The sequence below is a fragment of the Harpia harpyja genome, chromosome 11 (genome assembly GCF_026419915.1).
Source record: "Harpia harpyja isolate bHarHar1 chromosome 11, bHarHar1 primary haplotype, whole genome shotgun sequence".
NCBI lineage: Eukaryota > Metazoa > Chordata > Aves > Accipitriformes > Accipitridae > Harpia > Harpia harpyja.
This window is the reverse complement of record NC_068950.1, coordinates 3,251,363-3,269,282: the sequence shown is the minus strand read 5'-3', so window position 1 is coordinate 3,269,282 and position 17,920 is coordinate 3,251,363. Positions and strand designations below refer to the sequence as shown.

Here is a 17,920-nt window from a genome sequence, read left to right as displayed (position 1 = left end):
CGTCTTGTGTTTTCCTTGTTGCTGTTTGTACTTCCAGACTGTGATATCCCTTTGACTTTGCGGCAGAGAATCCGTTTGCTTTTATTATAGGATTGCAGTGTTGAGGTGTATTTTGGTTAATCTGGCAGCATGCTGTAAAACCAGTTGGCAGTCTACTTGTTATTGAGAAGTGCTCTCACCTAACTGTGCTAGGTTATGACAACAGCAAGGACGTACAGAGAAGAAAACTTCTGTGAAGGTTTATGGGCTTTTAAGGTGTTGACAGAATCCATAAAAAGAGCATACTTTTCTTGTTCCATTAGGATCATCCTTATGGGACAATCTGGTGTGCAGTAAGTGTGACTGTTTCTCCCCTCAAATCCCATAGTCCAGCTACCTGTGGTCCTGAAGCAAGAAATCAATGCTGAAATTTCAGCTTGTTCTACATTGTTTTGAGCTCCAGCAGTACTTCAGTTCAGGGTGTCTGTTTCTCTTTCAGCTCAGTTTCCAGATCAGTTTTTTTAGTCTCAACACCCCTGCCCATTTTCTAGGACTGGGTTGAATCTGCTTTCTTGATTTGATGAAAAGAGACTTCAGATGTGGAAGACAGCTGTGGATCTATATTATTGACTTTCTTTTGACATAATGTTTATCTGGTTAAGTGGATGATTTTTAGAAATCGGGTTGTTATGGCAATCTCGGTGCTTTCTGAATAACTTCTTTTAAGTTTAATTCAGTAATTGGAGACTCTCCAGATGATATTTTATGTACAGTTTTGTTAGGATAGGTAAAGGCCATGGGATGAAGTCTGTGTTAGCTAGGATGCTGGCCAGCAATTTGTGGTACGTTTAATTTTCAGCTACAGCCTTTCTTCGCAAGCTTGCGGGAATCATGTAGATGCAATTTTTCAAAAGTGTTTATATGTCTTGTCCCTATTGTCTTCAATGGCAAACCTCAGTGCTTTTTACAGACTTTTAAGGGCTTATTTCCTTGTCTTTATAGTGAGTATAATACCACTTTACTATTTTGGTGCTGCAGAGAAGTATGTAGGAAGATCTGGTGCTTGCATGTTACAGTCATTGATGCTCTATAAAGTCAGATGTTTCTAACGCCAGGATAGTATTAGTTTAAATACTGTTAAATACATGAAATGCATGTATTTAATTTCCTTGCAACGTTAGTGAGTTTGTCCTTCCTCATAATACCACTTAGCAAAGATGACTGCTTCAGTCATGCTAAAATTCAGTGGTCTTAACTGTTTTGATGTGTGAGTGCATTCCAGCAGTAGTAGCATCACTTTTGAGCCCAGTTCTTGCCTGAAGGATCAAAGCACTGCTATTGTAGTCCTTGCAAAAGAGGAAAAAAAAAAATGTTGAGGGTTACCTGTGTGTGGTTTGTTTGTTTGTTTTCAGACCTGCTGGTCCTAAATTCTGTCCCCCTTCCCAAGGATGACTTTCCTTATGACTTTTGTCTGAGCCTAGACTGCTGAATATTGTTATTCAAATACTACACCTGATTTCAAAGATGCTTCTGAATTGAAAAGTTAACAAGTCAGTACTACAGATATGTTAGCAAAACTCTGAAGGATATAACTTTGTTTCTTTCAGGCTGTTACGGAATACGTCCAGACTTGGTGAATGAAAGTTGGTCTTGCTCACGGTGCTCAGCCAATGCATGGGCAGCGGTAAGCCTCTACTCTTCTGGAGACAAAAGAAAACTTACTGTGAGAATTAATTAGTTACTTCAACAGAGATGGGTGGTGGGAGGGTACAGTTTGCCTTTGCATCCCAGATGTGGTGGTGTCATTTTTTGGGAAAGATAGGCAGTCTAACAGAGCTTTTTGGTCCAGTTCTGAAGGAGTTTTGTTCCTACAGGAATGTTGCCTGTGTAATCTCAGGGGAGGAGCTCTTCAGATGACCACTGATGGGCGGTAAGTGATGTTTTTAATACTTCTTCCTTCCATACTGCATCTAATCTTCTAGTGTTCTGAATTTTGGTCTTGGATGCTCAGTGTAGCAGGTAGTTTTGGCATTATGGAGGTAACTGCTACTCGCTGACTTGGCACGATGAGCTTGAGTAATTGTACTGTCTTACACTCTGCACCAGGCTTCTCAATAGCAGAGGTAATGTGGCTCTGAACACTTGCTGAATTTGGTTATTTCTCGGAGAAAAGTCTGTTCAGAGAATGTTTAGTATAATGCAAGATCAGATGCATAAGAAGGTTGATCCCTGTTGTTCTAGAGACATTTACCTTGTGCGACCGTGATTAACAATCAGTTGGTAATGTTGCCAAGGCTGCCAACCACCATAAATATGCCTTGATACTGAGGGAGTCCGAGAAATGTTAACTGCCCTCTTGAGTATTTAATTCAAATAATGGTAGACTCTGATTGGTCTCTTCACTTTCTTTTCCAGGTGGATCCATATAATCTGTGCTATTGCTGTCCCTGAGGCCCGTTTTCTCAATGTAATAGAGCGTCATCCTGTGGATATCAGTGCTATTCCAGAGCAGAGATGGAAACTGGTAGGTATCTTTTACCTGTAGAGAGTGTTTGTGAACAAGAGCCAAAAAAAAAGAAAAAGAAAAAGGCTTTAACTAGACAGAAAAACATTGTGTGGGATCATAAAGTAGCTGAGATTGGAGGTGATGTTCTCACTCTTTATTTCCAGCAAATGCACCAGGAAGCTGTATCATTTGGATGTCTTCTGAGGTACTGCCTCAGTGCTTTGACACACAGACAAGTTGTGATTACTAGATCTGCCTGTATTCTCTAGGAGTGTGCTCTTAACCCTGGGCAGAGCCTAGGACGCTTACCCACTTCACAGTCAGGGCTAAACTACCTGAAAGCTTCATTTACTGAAAGTACGGCATGGCAGGAGTGTGAAGGGACATGGTAACTAGAAAGAAGCTGATATATTGCTGACTTGTTCATCTGTAATTTGATTCATCTTTCTTTACAATATTTCTCCATCAAGAAATCTCTTGTAGAAATTACTAAACATTTCTTTGTGACCATGACTGCAAGGCGAGACTCTGCAAAGATTTTAATAGAAGTCCAGCTACAACTTGTTATTTAGTTGCATGGCCTCATCTGAGGGATTAGTAATGGATGATTCATTAGCTCAGAGCAATTAATCTTAATGTTAGTTAATGCCCCATCACTATAGTGTGTTATTGCAAAATAAATTGTGCTTTTGCTGCTTTTTTCGTCCAGAAGTCAGCTGGGCGACAGTTGGGAATGTGGTACGGAGGAAGGTGATGTAGCAGTGATACATTGGTTAGCATTGATGTATTTGTTAACTGTGCAGCTATTTAGTACAGGCAGCCCAGCCAGGGCCTGGATGAGAGATTAGGAAGAATCTCTGTCTGCTTCCAGAGTTATTTCTCTGTGTGCAAATGGGTTTTGTACACAAATGTGAATGTAAAAAGCATTCATTATTCAGGTGGAGTGATGGAGCTGTGTGATGCGAGAGTGATAAATCTTGCAGCAGTGGCTCTTTATGGATCATCTGACATTTCCAGCATGCATCCTCTTCATTACCAGCACTTGTAACAATGAACTAAAAATCCTTTTACACAAGACTCACTTGTATTGCTTAATGGAGCCTTACAAGGAAACATGACTTAATTCTTTAACTCTTCTGTGGCTTCCTTACAGCCCTATAGAGCCAGGGCAGTATTAACGTACATAAAACTCTGTTGCTTCATTCTGCTCCGACGCTTTGGCTATGCCATCCAAAGCCTCTGCACAGACCTACTACACATCCTTCTGTTCCTGACTTAAAGCTTCATAGTTTTGTTGATTTCTTCAGTATTGTATTCCATTTGCACCTCACGTTTTCTTCATGTCTCAGGAAAGGTAGAGAATTTTTATATGAAGTACCTTGACTTACACAGTCTAATGATGTGATTTACAGGTACCTATTCCTTATGTTGAAGTTAGCAAGATCATGGCTTGTAGCTCAATTCTTGTCAAAGCTTGGCTTTAAGCACTTCACTTGGAAAGCGTTAGCGTGGATGGTACTGCACACTGCTTCATCAGAATCAGAGTAACTTTTTTAGAGGTGCAATGCTGTTTAATTTCTGCCAGGATCTGTGATGACTCTGCCAGTGGGGCACGTTGGCTAGTCCAGGTAGCTCTGGACACAGGTGCAGGTCTTGGTCTTGAGTTTCTGTCAGCATGCCAGTGTAACCGCTCTGTAAGATGTCTGGTGCCCAGCTGTTAGGATGTAAGAAGTAGACTTTCAGCCTAATTACTCTGTGTTCAAGAATGTAATCAGGTAAGTATTGTTGTATTTAGACTGATTATAAAAATCTTCCTGCTCTGTTGGTCTATACTTGTGAACGCCCTTACAGTATGTATGCACATACCATCAGTGTCTGTTGAAAACTGTGTATTGGTGTTGTCACCCCATACATCGTGGCTTTATGAGTGTCATTTGCTACAGGAAAGAAAGCAAATAAATTATCTTGAGCTAAAATTGAAATGGGTTTTAGAGTTATGAACTAGATAGAGATTAAAAAAACCTGATTTGGATGGCAGAATGTAAAGTAGTGCTTATAGCAGCAGCATTGGTGTAGTGTGTGAAGAAGTACAAAGGAAATTTAAATTGGATGAGATTGTGTGGAGAAACACACTCGTGAGCCATTGTGGAGAGTTTTAGGATTCTTTACAGGAATTTGCAGGTAATTCATGAAGCACATGAGGAGTCAGTGCAGGAGTTGGGGGGGGTGGTGTCTGTTTTGGAGGTGTGCAGCTGCATTTAGGAAGGTAAACTGAAGGTAACTAAAAGGTGGTGGTGTTGGATCTGATGGCTTTGGCAATGATGGAGTTGATGCGGTACTAGATAAAATTGGAGAGATGGCCTTTGTTGCTGAAAAAGATGGAAAAGGGGAGAAGGAATGACATGAAGGTTGAGGACAGTTGGAAGTGAATGGATGAAGGTAATGGAGGAAAGAGGCGGTAGGGGTTATCTGATTATTTTTTGAATTTTTTTTATATGTTTGTATTATTTTAAGTTACTGTGAGAGGGCTGAGGTAACAAGGACTTGCAGTGATCTGTTTAAAGGTATATCCTGTTCTTTGAGCGTGCACCAGGCCTCCCCTTTCGAGCATAGACTTTTCAGTCCATTTGTGGGTATTGCATCATTTTAAAGAATGCAGTTTGCATGCTTCTTGATTAATGGTGTATTACGGGCCTGTGCGTTTAAATTATTTATGACGTGGAAATTTGGAATAATTAGCTGTCATTCCTCAGTGGAGTAAATGAATTGCAGTGTTCATCATGCAGGAGACAGCCCATTTCTTACTCTTAGCTATGACCTGACTCTTGGGTATGCATTTATTCTGAAGATTTTTCTCCTGTGCTTTAGACCTTCTTTCCTCCTGCTACCTCCCCTCCCACAGGAAAAGGCTTTAAATCTACATGTGCTGCTTTACCACAGTACTCGGCACTGGTGCTTCTGTCCATCCCAGATGTGCATTTTCACCCTTTCCACTGACTTCTACATTTCAGTCTCACTGTAGCTCACATTTTTCTTTGTCCTTTGATCATATTTGCTCTGAATATTCCATTGGTGTAGCTCTTTTGCCTGTCACAAGGAGTTTGTCTTGCTACTGGGGTGTCCTTAGGTACACGCTAATCCTTCTGGCTTGGAAGAATCCTTTTTGCATCAATGAAGGCAGATTCCCGATAGCGGAGGGTTAATGCTCCCTTGAGAGGCAGTATTGAGCCCACTGTATATCAGCAGTTGTCCCTGCTAGTGGGAGAATTAGGTATTGACAGTTTAACAATGAGATCTCATTGTTATTGACTTGCTTTCGGTGCCGTGTTCCTGCTGTGCACTTTGCTGTGGTGCTTATCTAGCTTTTGAACGTGGTTTACAGAGCGATAAAGGCATAGCTTATTAAATACTAAAAAACACATTCTGGCAACACTAAGGCTCTGGCTTTGAATTTCCTGGTTTTTGTTAGTTTAAGTAAAAAGGCCAAATTAATCTTTGGTGTAAACATACTGACTTCAGTTAATTCACAGGAAGCGAATCTGACTTATTTCATATACATGTGGGGCAGACCCCAGTCAGGGAGGGGTGATGTTGCCCAGAAACAGGGAAGAATGCATCTTCCTTTCTTTTGCATGTTTTGCATTCAAGGAAAAGAGAAATACTCTTTGCAGAAGGAATGGTCTTTTATTTGTCTTGGCAATGTGTTGCAGCTAGCGCAGTGGGGCCCTGGCTCTTAGCTATGATAACACAAATAAAATGTAACATTAAAATTTGGCAATTCCTATTTTGCATTCACTGGATGGTTTATAATATGATACCAGTCTTCATATTTTTGAGGGTACGCTTTTAAGATAGTCCAGATCTAGAAGCAGAGTGAATTTATACTTTCGGGCATTGTATTGGCTTATTGTGTGATCTCGGGCAGCTTATGTTACATTTCTAATCCCATGTAGTAATTCATATGGACCTTAAAATTTAGGTCAAGTGTTCTGTAAAGTTGTATACCTTGAGCACTGCTTTAATGGGAGTGAGGTAAACGAGAGGCTGTGAAGAGTGAAAGAGGGGAAGAAAGGATCTGTTTAATATCACACTGCAGAGAGAAAAAGAATCTGTCATTCACAGTATCATAGTATATTTGTAGGACATTTCTGTTTAGATGAGTGGATGGATTGGGAGGGAGGCAGGTGGTCAAACCTGGGGGGCAGTGGCTGGAGCAAGCCAGTGTGTTGTGCTTTGGAGATGGTCATCCGGAAACGGGCACTAAAAATCACCACTTTCCTCTGTTCCTCCTGATATGTGGAAATTATTTCTTTGTAATAAATAAATTACATAGCTGTATAGTTAGATTCATGGGCATATAATATCTCAGGATTTTATTTATATGAGCCGTTCATTCTAACAAGTAGCGTGCATGTTCGTCTTGTGGGTGCGATACTAATTTTTCCCTGATTTGCCTTCTCCAAGCCTCAGCTAAGGTAAAGAAACTGCCTCTGATCAGTGACAGATTCCCTAGACTTAAAATGTTAAAAGCTAAGAATGGTGTTTCCAAATAGTTCCCTGGAAACATTACACAAATGTCCAACTTAAATTCCTTTAGATTGGGATTCCCAAAATCTGGTCTTCTGTATTTCTGAGGGGCTGGAAACGAGAATTTGGTGGTGTTAGGGAATAAGGAAATGTGTCTCATTTCCCACTGACACCTAATGCTTGCTGCCAAGTCTTACAGTGCCATAAGGCTTATGATTTTTAGCTTTGAACAAATTTAGATTTCTTTTTAAAGTTAGTCACACATCTTAAGTTGATTACCTGTCCCCCCTAAGTGCTGTCTGATTAGATTAGCCTAATAACTGGATCTGCTTTGCAGAAAATGAGTTTTAAAAATACTGAAAGATTTCATACCTTTTTTTCCCTTGTAATTCTGGTGTTTGGTACAATGTTTTTATTTCTTCTCTTTGCAAAACAGTGACTGAATTATCTTGCAATAGCTAGTATGACAGGGATACCAATAAAATATTTATGGTTGATATGTTTATGTGTATAAAACAAACATGCAATGTTTTTGTTCCATTATATAAAATTACATTCTATTAGATCTAGTAAGTATAATGTTCCATTAAATATAATAGAACAAATTATTACACAGTTATTCTGTGTTCTGTTCCTTCAAACAATGAAAACATTGTTTTGTAGCAGTGTATCTGTGAAGATCCAGCTGCTGTTTGAATTACCATAGGTACATTTCATTTATCTGAGGAGGATGAGTATTGAGTTGTAGCAGTTCTCTAGTAACACTGATGTGTGTTTGCCTGTTATACCCTCCCTTTCTCTCAGCCCTCCAGTGAGCATAGTCTCAAATTGGATTTAAGTCTGCTTCACTGTCCAGCATGGTTCTGGAGGGCTTAGTTACTGGTAGATGTTGTCGTGTTCAAGGGAATGATAAGTTAGTATCTGCTATAGCTTTTTGGCTTATGAGTGATTCTAGGCAAGCGTATATAGGCAATTCTGGAAGTGTTGGACTTGACCTCTCAGCAGCAAACATCACCATTTTTGGCTGTGGCTTCTAGGCCCTAGACACTAACGATACAGACTTTAGCACCGTGTCAGGTAACAGGGTGCTATACATTGCATTAAAGCTGCCGTTGACTGCCTGCATAGCACTGACCTGTGTTTCTTTTCAGAAATGTGTGTACTGTCGGAAACGGATGAAGAAAGTGTCTGGTGCCTGCATCCAGTGCTCATACGAGCACTGCTCCACATCCTTCCACGTGACCTGTGCACACGCGGCCGGCGTGCCCATGGAGCCAGATGACTGGCCCTATGTTGTGTCCATCACCTGCTTCAAACACAAAGCAGCTAACCAGAATGTATGGGTTTTGGTTTGGTTTTTGGGGTGGTTTTTGTGTGGTTTTTTGTTTATTGGTTTGTTTTTTTGTAGAACAGTTTCTCTGCACCTATATTTTTAACGCAACTTTTATGATTGCAAATTGTGAATTATCCCTTTTTCTCTGTAACAGATTCAGTTTCGAAGGGAGGTGACCCTTGGACAGACTGTGATCACAAAGAACCGGAATGGACTCTACTACAGATGTAAAGTGATTGGCATGACAACACAGACTTTCTACGAAGTAAACTTTGATGATGGTTCATACAGTGACAACGTTTACCCAGAAAGCATTATTGTAAGCACTCTCTGTGGAGACTATTACCATTATAGATGAGTACAAAGTGTAATGCGTGCATTGCTCTTCTATGTGCTTTGGGGTGGAACAACAAAGTAAAACTCAAAAAAAAAAATTAAAAAGTAAACTTGCTGCTTGCATAGAAAAACTCATACTGCTCTTCATTACTTACTGTTCTTGTTTATGATATTATCTCATTTCAATTTTTTTGTTCCTTTACAAAGATGTGATTTTTGCTATATGCAGATGACTTAACAGAAAGCAATGTTTGTTTTAAGTTGCATCCTATTTGTTTTGTGGTTGAATAATCTCTTATTTTTCAACTGACAAGTGTGATTCATGGGGGAAGCAGATTGTCTGTAAGCACTTCTGGTTCAAAATAGGGAATTCACTTAATAGAAACAATGTCTAGAAGAGGCTGACTTGTCAGCTCATGCATTCTCTTCCTGATTGTGCCATTGGTTCACTATGTGAAACAGAGCAGGTCACCCTGCTTGTTTTTGTTGATACAGGAGATCTGATGTTTTGGGATTTATAATGAGAAATTTCTTAGAACTGTGTAATGTCACCAGAAGGAGGTGCAAGTGTTTATTTCTCGTCTCAATGGTTAATGGTTTTGTTTGAGATGACTGCAATTAATCACAAGTGCAGAAGCTTTCTTAACTATAGTGTTATGTAGCCACTTCCTTGAGCAGTGATTTTAACACACCTCCTTACCCAGTTCTTGAGCTTTGTTGGTGTTGGGCTGTCTGACCTCTTTCGCTCTATGTCTTCAGAGCAGAGACTGCATCCAAATGGGACCCCCTCCAGAGGGTGAGTTGGTTCAACTGCAGTGGACGGATGGAATCATCTACAAGGCCAAGTTTATTGCAGCCCAGATCAGTCAAATTTACCAGGTGAGTATGGAAGAGTACCCACGTACTTCATGTCAACATGTCTGATTGTTGCTCAAATTGTATAGCTCACTAGTATTGAATGCTTGCTCTGGTCACGAAAGGAGAATTTGCCTTCTGAAATTAATACTGCTGGTAGTCTAAAGAGAAATAGAGTGTTAAAATAGGATCAGGGTAAAGGTTTTCTGTGTCAGAATGTGGATGTATGGATACACATACGTCTAGACTGTATCTGCTTTTAAAATATAAAACGAATTTGCCCTTTTCCTTTATAGCTCAGATCTGACTCAGGTCAAAAGTGACCTACTTGAACTACTCTGTGATGGCTGTCCTATGGCTGGAGCTGAGCTCATCATCCATAGTTCCCCATGAGTCGATATCTACACAATTACAACTTTCCTTGGTGCTTTGAGAGGAAGTAAGGGAAACGATGGGTCAGGAGACTATTTCAAGGCGGGGAATAATCCTCTGGTCATGGGAGGGTACTTCGTGGAGCGGCAGCAGCATGTGGGAATAATGTCCTGCTGCTGTTGTGTGAGGAATTGGAAGCCTTCAATCTCTAGTCTTGTATGCTCTCACCATCTCTGTTTTTAAGGTGAGAAAAACAGCAGACAGGTTTTTTTGTCTTTGAGTCTGTTCCATGTATGGGATTTTTGTTCGTGGAAGGTTGTAGTAGTCAGTAAAGGAGGATTTAACCTGGTACACACTATTGGTATTTCAGCACAGAAGGTTTTATAAAATGCAATGCAGTCCATTCATTTGATTAAATCCTTTTTAAATGGTACCAAGAAGTTGAAAATTATAGTGATTTGGAAAGTATAGTTTGTGCACATCCTTTTGAAAAATACATGCTGAAATTTGCAAATAATTGTTATTTTTAAGAGATTAATGCCTCTGGAAAAAAGACAAAGGAAGTCCCATATCTTATATTTGTTTGAAATGGGGTTCTGGTTTCTATCTTTTCTACGCAGAGTGTTTCATATCTCTGTGCGAAGAGCACAATAATCCACCTTGTCAGTTAACAGTCTTTTTTCGTGTGTATAATGGATGTTAACTGCTTCAGAGAAGATGTGATCAGAGGTGACCCTGGTTATGAATAAGTACAATATATAGTTTCATAAAAATCTATTGTTATGCATGCTTTCCAGTTTAATCACGGTATAGGAAATTGTCATTGATTTCTTGAAGGTACAATAATTTGAAATAGGCTATTCCACTGATAGTGCCAGATGACAAAAATATGCATGAGGAGTCTGTGTTTTTCAAATCATGCAGTTACTATAAGTAAAGCTCTTCTCTATGGGGAAAGTAGCCTGACTAGCTTTCCACATTGGTTCCCTATGTAGATACTTTTTCAGTACTTATGGTGCATCTCTTTTATCTGTTTTGGAATAGGATTATATTTAAAAACACAGAAACAGTTTTGTTATGAAATAAGTGTGTTTATAGGAAGACAGCATGGATTAGCTTTTGCATTTTCAACTTGTCTTATTTTGCAGTAGCTTCCCAGTTCACATCTCTAGTCTGTATTTTGTGTGCTAAGATTGGATGTGTATATTTTTTTAAAAAATTGAGCCCAAATCACTGTCTTGTAACTTGCTCTAATGTGTGTTCGTAACAGGGCTCTAACCCACATTAGTGATTTGGAACTTAAATAAACAAGGTCCAGCCACTCTGTGATAGTTTAAGATAGCACTGCCCTCACTTGCAAATCCTGCCTTTCTACTCGAAGTTGAGCTTGTGTAGTGGAAATGGCAGACAGCAATCTGCTTGTGCCTCGGCTGTTAAATTTCCTAATTTGTGTTCCCTTCTGACTCTGTTATGGTAGTGGTGCTCTGTAAAACCAGAGAGTAAATGGGACCAGTAGCATCTTAAACCACCTCAGCAGGGCTCAGCAGAGCTCATCTTTCAAAGCCTGTTCTCCCACCTGCATAGTTATTCTGGCTGATGTATGCTGCTCAGTTAAGGGACCTCAGCAGGCATCGCTGAGCTTGCATAACTGATGAGAGCTGCAAGACCTGGGCAGCGCAGGAGGAGGAGTTCAGAGCACAGATGCTTTCTTCCTTCTGTGGTGTGTGTCCTTCTGCATTATCCGGAAAAGCGTAATAAGTCTTAGGCAAAGGAAATCAGAGTCTCTTAAAAACTTTTAATAGTTTTAACATTTTTATATGCACGTTTCCATGAATAAACATTCCTGTAACATCTGATGCATAATTCATTATATAATCAGTGCTTAGCAAAAAAGGTTTGATGTGAGGAGTTACCACCGGTTTTGTACCTGGCTGACTATTTCTGCTTGTTAAAATACAAATGTATTTTAGTAGCTGGAGTTGTTTCCTTATGATGTGTGAAAATGCTTTGTTTAAGATGAAAGAAATTCTTATTACCATATTGGCCTGAATACAGGGCTGCCTTTTATTATAAGTGAAAAAGCTTCTTTTTTAGGATTTGAATCCAAAATCAGTAGAAATCTTTAGTGCTCTGACTGGGAGGGGGGAGCAGAGGAGCTGGTCCAGCTGTAGTATAGACATTTTAGGATCCGCAGGAGCACTGAGTGAAACCACTTGGGCTGGATAAGACAACGGTGCCTGAGCAGCATTGAAACCAGCACTTTTGGGGTTCAGCATCCTTAACACAGCTTAAGGATGCTCATTCTACAGCAATCATAGAGACATGCAGTGCCACAAACAGGGGATCATCCATGGGAGCTGGCCCCTGACGCTTCCTTGGTATTCCCATGAAGGGACCATATGTGGCATAGTCTGGGAATGGACTGTTCAAGTACTGTAAATGCAGGGGCCAAGTTCTTATTTCATCTTCTGCCTACTCTGCAGGTCGAGTTTGAAGATGGTTCTCAACTAATGGTAAAGCGTGGTGATATTTATACCTTGGAGGAAGAGCTTCCCAAGAGAGTGAAGTCTCGCCTGGTGGGTGTCAAAAGTAACAAACAGTAAAATGGCTGTGGCTTGCAGTACTCATTCACATTTTCTTAGCATATTGTTTAGACATTAGGTGAATTCAGCCTCTAATTTCTGTGGCTGTAAAACCACTTGTCATGCACAAAATACATAGAGTAGAAGAAATCCTTGATATAAATGCTTGAGAAGCATTTAAATGATTTTTTGCTTTCACATGTTCAGATCTGATTTTTGTTTTCTCTGGTTAAAAGATTATGTTCATATTATTTTACACCATATGAATTTAGTTATACAGACTGCCTTTCTGTCTCAATACTGGCTTTCATCAGAAATGAGGTGAATTGGTCTACAGCTAAGTGGTTTCTGGAGAACTGATTAGCAACATGGGACCAAACCCCCGTTTCTCACCAAAGAGGAGATTTAAAACATAGCTCTTACCTATAAAGCTCTTAATCTAAAAGATCAGGCTGTCTTTAACTGCATACAATGGAATTATTGAGCCTAGAAAATGAGGGATTTATTTCATAGCTTTTTTGGTTCCAGACTTGCTGGATGTTTTCAAACCTGGTGCTTTAACCTTTAAGGCCATCTCATTTAAACAAATGACGAGACTGGTTTCTCTGCAAATGGGGAATATACAGTTTTCTTCTTCATTCTTAAATGTCTGTTAGGTCAGCCACTGCAGGACAGGGATGGATCCACAAAGTTAACCTATGATAAGGTTCTGGGCTTCTGTCTCTTTTACAAGTCAAAAAGGATGGTCCAACCTTCCCTTAAAAATATACGAATTGCTGTGCCAAGTTAAACCAGTGGTTCACTGACCCTATGAATCGGTGGCCACTAGCAGAAGTGAGAGATGCCTATTGTCAAAAATGGCCTGTTGACAGGCAATTCTGTGGAAGAACTGATGACAATTTGGAGGAAACTTGTTTGCTTATGCATGAAATCTTCAAGGGTTTTACCCAAAAAACACTTGTAAAACTATTTCTGTAATGTAGCTCTGGATGGCTTCTCTATCTTGTTTGAGGTTGTTTATCTCAGTAAGACCTCATGGCATAAATTTTAGGGGTTAATAATAATTTACCTTACTGTCCTTGAAAGATTTCTGGTGGCAAAGAAGCACCTTAGAATTAATTTCTAAGATGTGCACAATAATCCAGTCTACTTAAGCTTATCTAATAATAAAGACAACATACTGGAGCCCTGAAATACAGGATTTGGAAAGAAACCTATTCTCTGCAGTGGAGGCATCAGGCTTTATAGCAGTTCCAGAGGAAGGAATGCAACCTGGAAAGTTTCAAGTCTGGTTGAAAGCTGAGGCTTTTCTCATGCGCTTTCTGCTGCCAGAAGTATTAGACTATGCTCTGTGGAAGTGATGCTTACAGTGCTTTAATGTAGTGCAGCAGAACAAAGGAACAAAGCGATAGGAGATGATAATTTCTTTGTTTGTACAGTGATCCCCAAATGCTTTCTTTGAGTCTTTTTTTTTTTTTTTTTTTAAAAGACATGAGGGAAGCCCTAATGTCCTCTGTGCCGCCTTCTAGGAATGAATAACCTGAAGAGGCAGAGGAGGATAGGAGTAAACAGAGAATTGGCAAGGCAGGAGCTGAAGTGAAAGATATTCTGAAACAGAAAGAAGGCAACTCGAGGATCTTTCTTTCCAGTTTGGTTTCAGAAGCCTAGAATTTTTAGTTTCAGCCGTGTGCTTTGCATGTTCCGGAGTTCACTTTTTCTACAGAAATAGTCTGAACCAAATTGTTCACTTGCTCTCCCTGCTGTCTTGTTACGCAGGCGTGCTCCACGGTTTGCACCTGTGTCTCTCCCTGTTTTCCTGCTGTGCTTCTAATGATTGTACTTTTGTGTCTCCTGCAGTCCCTCAGCACTGGGGCCCCTCAGGAAGATGTATTTTCGGGAGATGAAGTGAGAGCAGCCAAGCGTCCCCGGCTGGGGAATTCAAGAAATCCTGAAGAATACGGACAAAACCCAGATTACTTGGCCTTTATGGAGAGCCTGTTGCAGACACAGTACCAGCCTGGAACTCAGAGCAACATGTTTTAACTAGGATTAATAAAAAATATTAAATTAACCCTTTTCAAGCCTGCGGAAAAATAACCAGGAAACTGTGGATAAGATGACCAGCCTTGTGCAATAGCCTGCTGTGAATTTCTTTCATCTACTCTTGGTTTGGACTGCAAGAAAATCCTGTCTGGCTGCACGCTACCTCTACTTGTCCAGACGTTGCTGACCAATAGAGTAGGGAGCTTGAAAAACCTTCAGACAGCATTTCACACGGAGACTTTGGGAGAGTTTGTACTAATGGAGCTTTGTGACTGGCTTTTTTTTTTTTTTTTTTAATGAGGCTTGGAAAGGGTTAAAATTAAAAAAAATGACTTTTTAAAATATGTCAAACTCTTTTGTCTTTAAAGGTGCTATTACATTGACTACTGAAGCAGCCTTTGGATTTGTGTTTTCTGTACATAGACGTCACCTTTGTGAAGTTTTCTATAAATGAGCATTATTAAAAAAAAAGCAAACAAAAATAGGAAAACAAAAGTTTCCACAAAACATTTTTCTAGATTATGGCTTTAAAACAGAAAATAAACAAAATCCTCCCCCCTCCTCCCCAAATGAAATGTGACTAATATTACAGTGGGGGGAGAGAGAGCAAGAGCAGATGTCCTGGAAAGTTCTGGGTTCTTTTTTGTAAAGAAACACTATCTTCTTTGTAAGCTGGGGAGGATGGGGAAAGAAATGTTTCATAGCTGGGATGTTTCTTACCGTTAATTCTCTTAAAGACATGTGATAGATGTGTGCGTTTCTGCCATGTCACCAGGAAGGGACTTAGGGAGGACATGGCCAGGTTTTGGTCATTCTTGTCATCTTCCTTCCCCATCTTTGCCATCACAGTTGCTTTCTAGTTAAAAATCAGCATGGCTTTCAGTTACAATATGCCACTCCGTTTTGGTAAGTGTTCTGTTGCTGCTTCTTGTGTTAGTTCCTTTATGAGCCATCCCCCTTCCCCACTGCAGACTAGAGCATCGAGGGAATGCTCTAGCTCTCTGGTAGGCATGTCTCCCATAGGAACCTTTATCTTTTCTTTGTCTTTTTTTTTTTTTTTTTGAGTTGTGCTCCTTACAGTTGTGAGAATCATTCCATGACAGAAGCCTGGGAGGTGTTTGTATGTTTTTCTTTTATCCTATTAAAGAAGAAATTCCCCAAACATCTTTGATTGTTGTGACATCCTTTACTTAAGTAAAGACTGAGCCTTTGAGATACTCCTGGGGAAGAGGAATGAAAGCCCTTCATTTGATTGGACTCAGTTCACTGAGAACTGAACGAGCATTAAAAGCAAAACCAAATCCTAAAGTATTGAGCGGGCAGCTCCCACGTGAACACTTGAAAATCACCTCCGGTCGAAGAGCTGTTATGGAGCAGTGTTTTGTAAAAGAGCCTGATCCAAAACCCTGCTGAAGTCACTGGAAAGTCTTCCACTCTCTTTGGAGGACCTCTGTCAATTCCGAGGGAAAGAAAAAGGCAGCCCTAGTACCGAGTTGGAAAAGTGACGTGGCTTCCACAGTGCCTGGGTGAAGGGGGGCAAGGGCACGTCTTACCACTCACCTCAATGCCTTGGCCTGGCAGAAGCCACTGTGAGATAGCAGAGCTATCCAGAACGCTGTGCAGCAATCTTTCCCCCTTAATTCCCTGAAATTACTGGAGAGAAAGAGACAATTTTTTTCTTTTTCTTTTTTTTTTTTTTTTAAGCCCCTTTGCAAGGTGGTCATTGTTCTGTGGAGAGGTTTTTAAGCAACGCTATAGCTGGATCTTTAAGGGAATAAGTGGGAAGGATTTGTGGGCTAGCAGATGGTAGATTAGCATCTTAAGAGACTCGATGGGTATTAAACTGTCCTAGTGAAAGAGTGGAGATAGAATAAAGCAATTTTTTTTTTTATTTTGTTTTTTGTTCTCCCTTGAGAGAATTAGAGTTCCTTTTATTTCTTACTGCCTCTGCTACGGGTTATTTTCTTTGTGTGTGTGTGTCTGCGCGTGTGCACGCGTGCGTGTTTGTAAGACATTTGAAACAGGGTTTTTTTTATTTCTGAGTTTTTGACGTTTTCAGTAGATGTCTCCAAGAATAAAACCAAACTGAGACTAATAAAAGTTTTAAAAATTGGCAAGGTTCTTAGAAGCCTCGGTTGTTACTCCTACATAGCTGTGTCCTGTTGGTTGAGACAGGATTTAGTAGAAAACTTGCTTGTATAAAAAAATAAGAATGTTGCCAGGCCACAAGAGAAATATTTAAAACAATTGAAAGAGAATTTAAACAGCAGAGGATTTTTTTTGGAGGTGGGAGGGGAAGGGTGGGATGGGATGAGTGGTTGTGAGCAATGGGGAATTTCCTCTGCATGTTCAAGTCCTGACTGAAATAGCACCATTACTGTATTCATATGTAGTACCTTTTTAAAATACTATTTATATTGTAAAAACAAAGTGTGTTTCCTCACCCCATATTCACATGCTGAGTTATGTTTAAACGTGAACCTGGAACTGTAGAATGCCCTTCCTTGTCGCAAGGGTTTTGCCTTTTTGTTTATTTTTAAATCCCTCTTTTTGGTTTAGGAATGACTTGTGCAGATTATCTATAATGACCATATTGATGGCCTCTGTGCATCAGACTATTGAAAAGGAAATAGGAAATGCACATTCCTACCCTCCCCTTCCTCCAGTGAAATATATTTGTAAGTGTCTGATTATGTGCTATAAAAATAATGATTTTTTTTTTCCGCCTCCCCCTAGATTAAGGATGTGATGTATTTTTTGCATATTTTTTTTTCCTCTGCCTCTAGGTTCGTAATGAATTAAAGGCTGTTGAGCACTTCAGAATTACAATTTTTGGGGGGTTGAAGTCTCTTCATTTCTAAGTTTAAAGTCTTTTGTACTGCAGGAGAAGATGGTTCCCAGATCTGATGGGTAAAGCTGATTGATAAAACTGAGCCAAGAGAAGCTGAGACTGTTGAAGACGACCATGGTCTTTTACTTCCTCTCTGTAAACCATGCAGGAGAAGAGGTCTGTCATTGCACCCTTCCCAAAATTAAGAACCAAGTTTGCAATGCATTTTTGTCCAAGGTCCAGGATTTGCTCCAGCTGGCTCGTTCATGAGAACCGTGGTTGCTAAATAGCCAGAGGTGATTCTAAAATCCTTAATCTTTTAAATCACCGGTTTGCTACTTCCTTTTTGGAGTCTGCTTTATAGCCTTCCAGTAGCCTTTCTTTCTAGCCCTTGGAGGTCATGCTGACATTGAACCTCTTAAAATAGCATCTTCCTGAACCTTCATTTAAACACCTTCATTTCCCATCCTAAGCCCTGATACTTTTCTACAAATTCTTCTCCAGTTGTTGCAGTACGAGGCTAATGCTGCAGATTATGCAAAAGAAAAGAAATCTCT

At 40.0% G+C, this 17,920-nt stretch overlaps 1 protein-coding gene across 4 annotated transcripts in view; it reads left to right on the top strand.

Annotated features, from left to right (window-relative positions):
* Positions 1-16,646, top strand: part of KDM4B (lysine demethylase 4B) — a 94,841-nt gene extending 78,195 nt beyond the window's left edge. For all 4 annotated transcript variants that reach the window (XM_052800641.1, XM_052800640.1, XM_052800639.1 and 1 more), the window contains 8 exons: positions 1,587-1,663; positions 1,854-1,909; positions 2,395-2,503; positions 8,164-8,349; positions 8,500-8,664; positions 9,441-9,560; positions 12,392-12,484; positions 14,348-16,646. In XM_052800641.1, coding sequence (XP_052656601.1) covers positions 1,587-1,663; positions 1,854-1,909; positions 2,395-2,503; positions 8,164-8,349; positions 8,500-8,664; positions 9,441-9,560; positions 12,392-12,484; positions 14,348-14,533 — 992 coding nt within the window. In that variant the 3' untranslated portion in view covers positions 14,534-16,646. The remainder of the gene's footprint in view (positions 1-1,586; positions 1,664-1,853; positions 1,910-2,394; positions 2,504-8,163; positions 8,350-8,499; positions 8,665-9,440; positions 9,561-12,391; positions 12,485-14,347) is intronic.
* Positions 16,647-17,920: the final 1,274 nt, after the last annotated feature.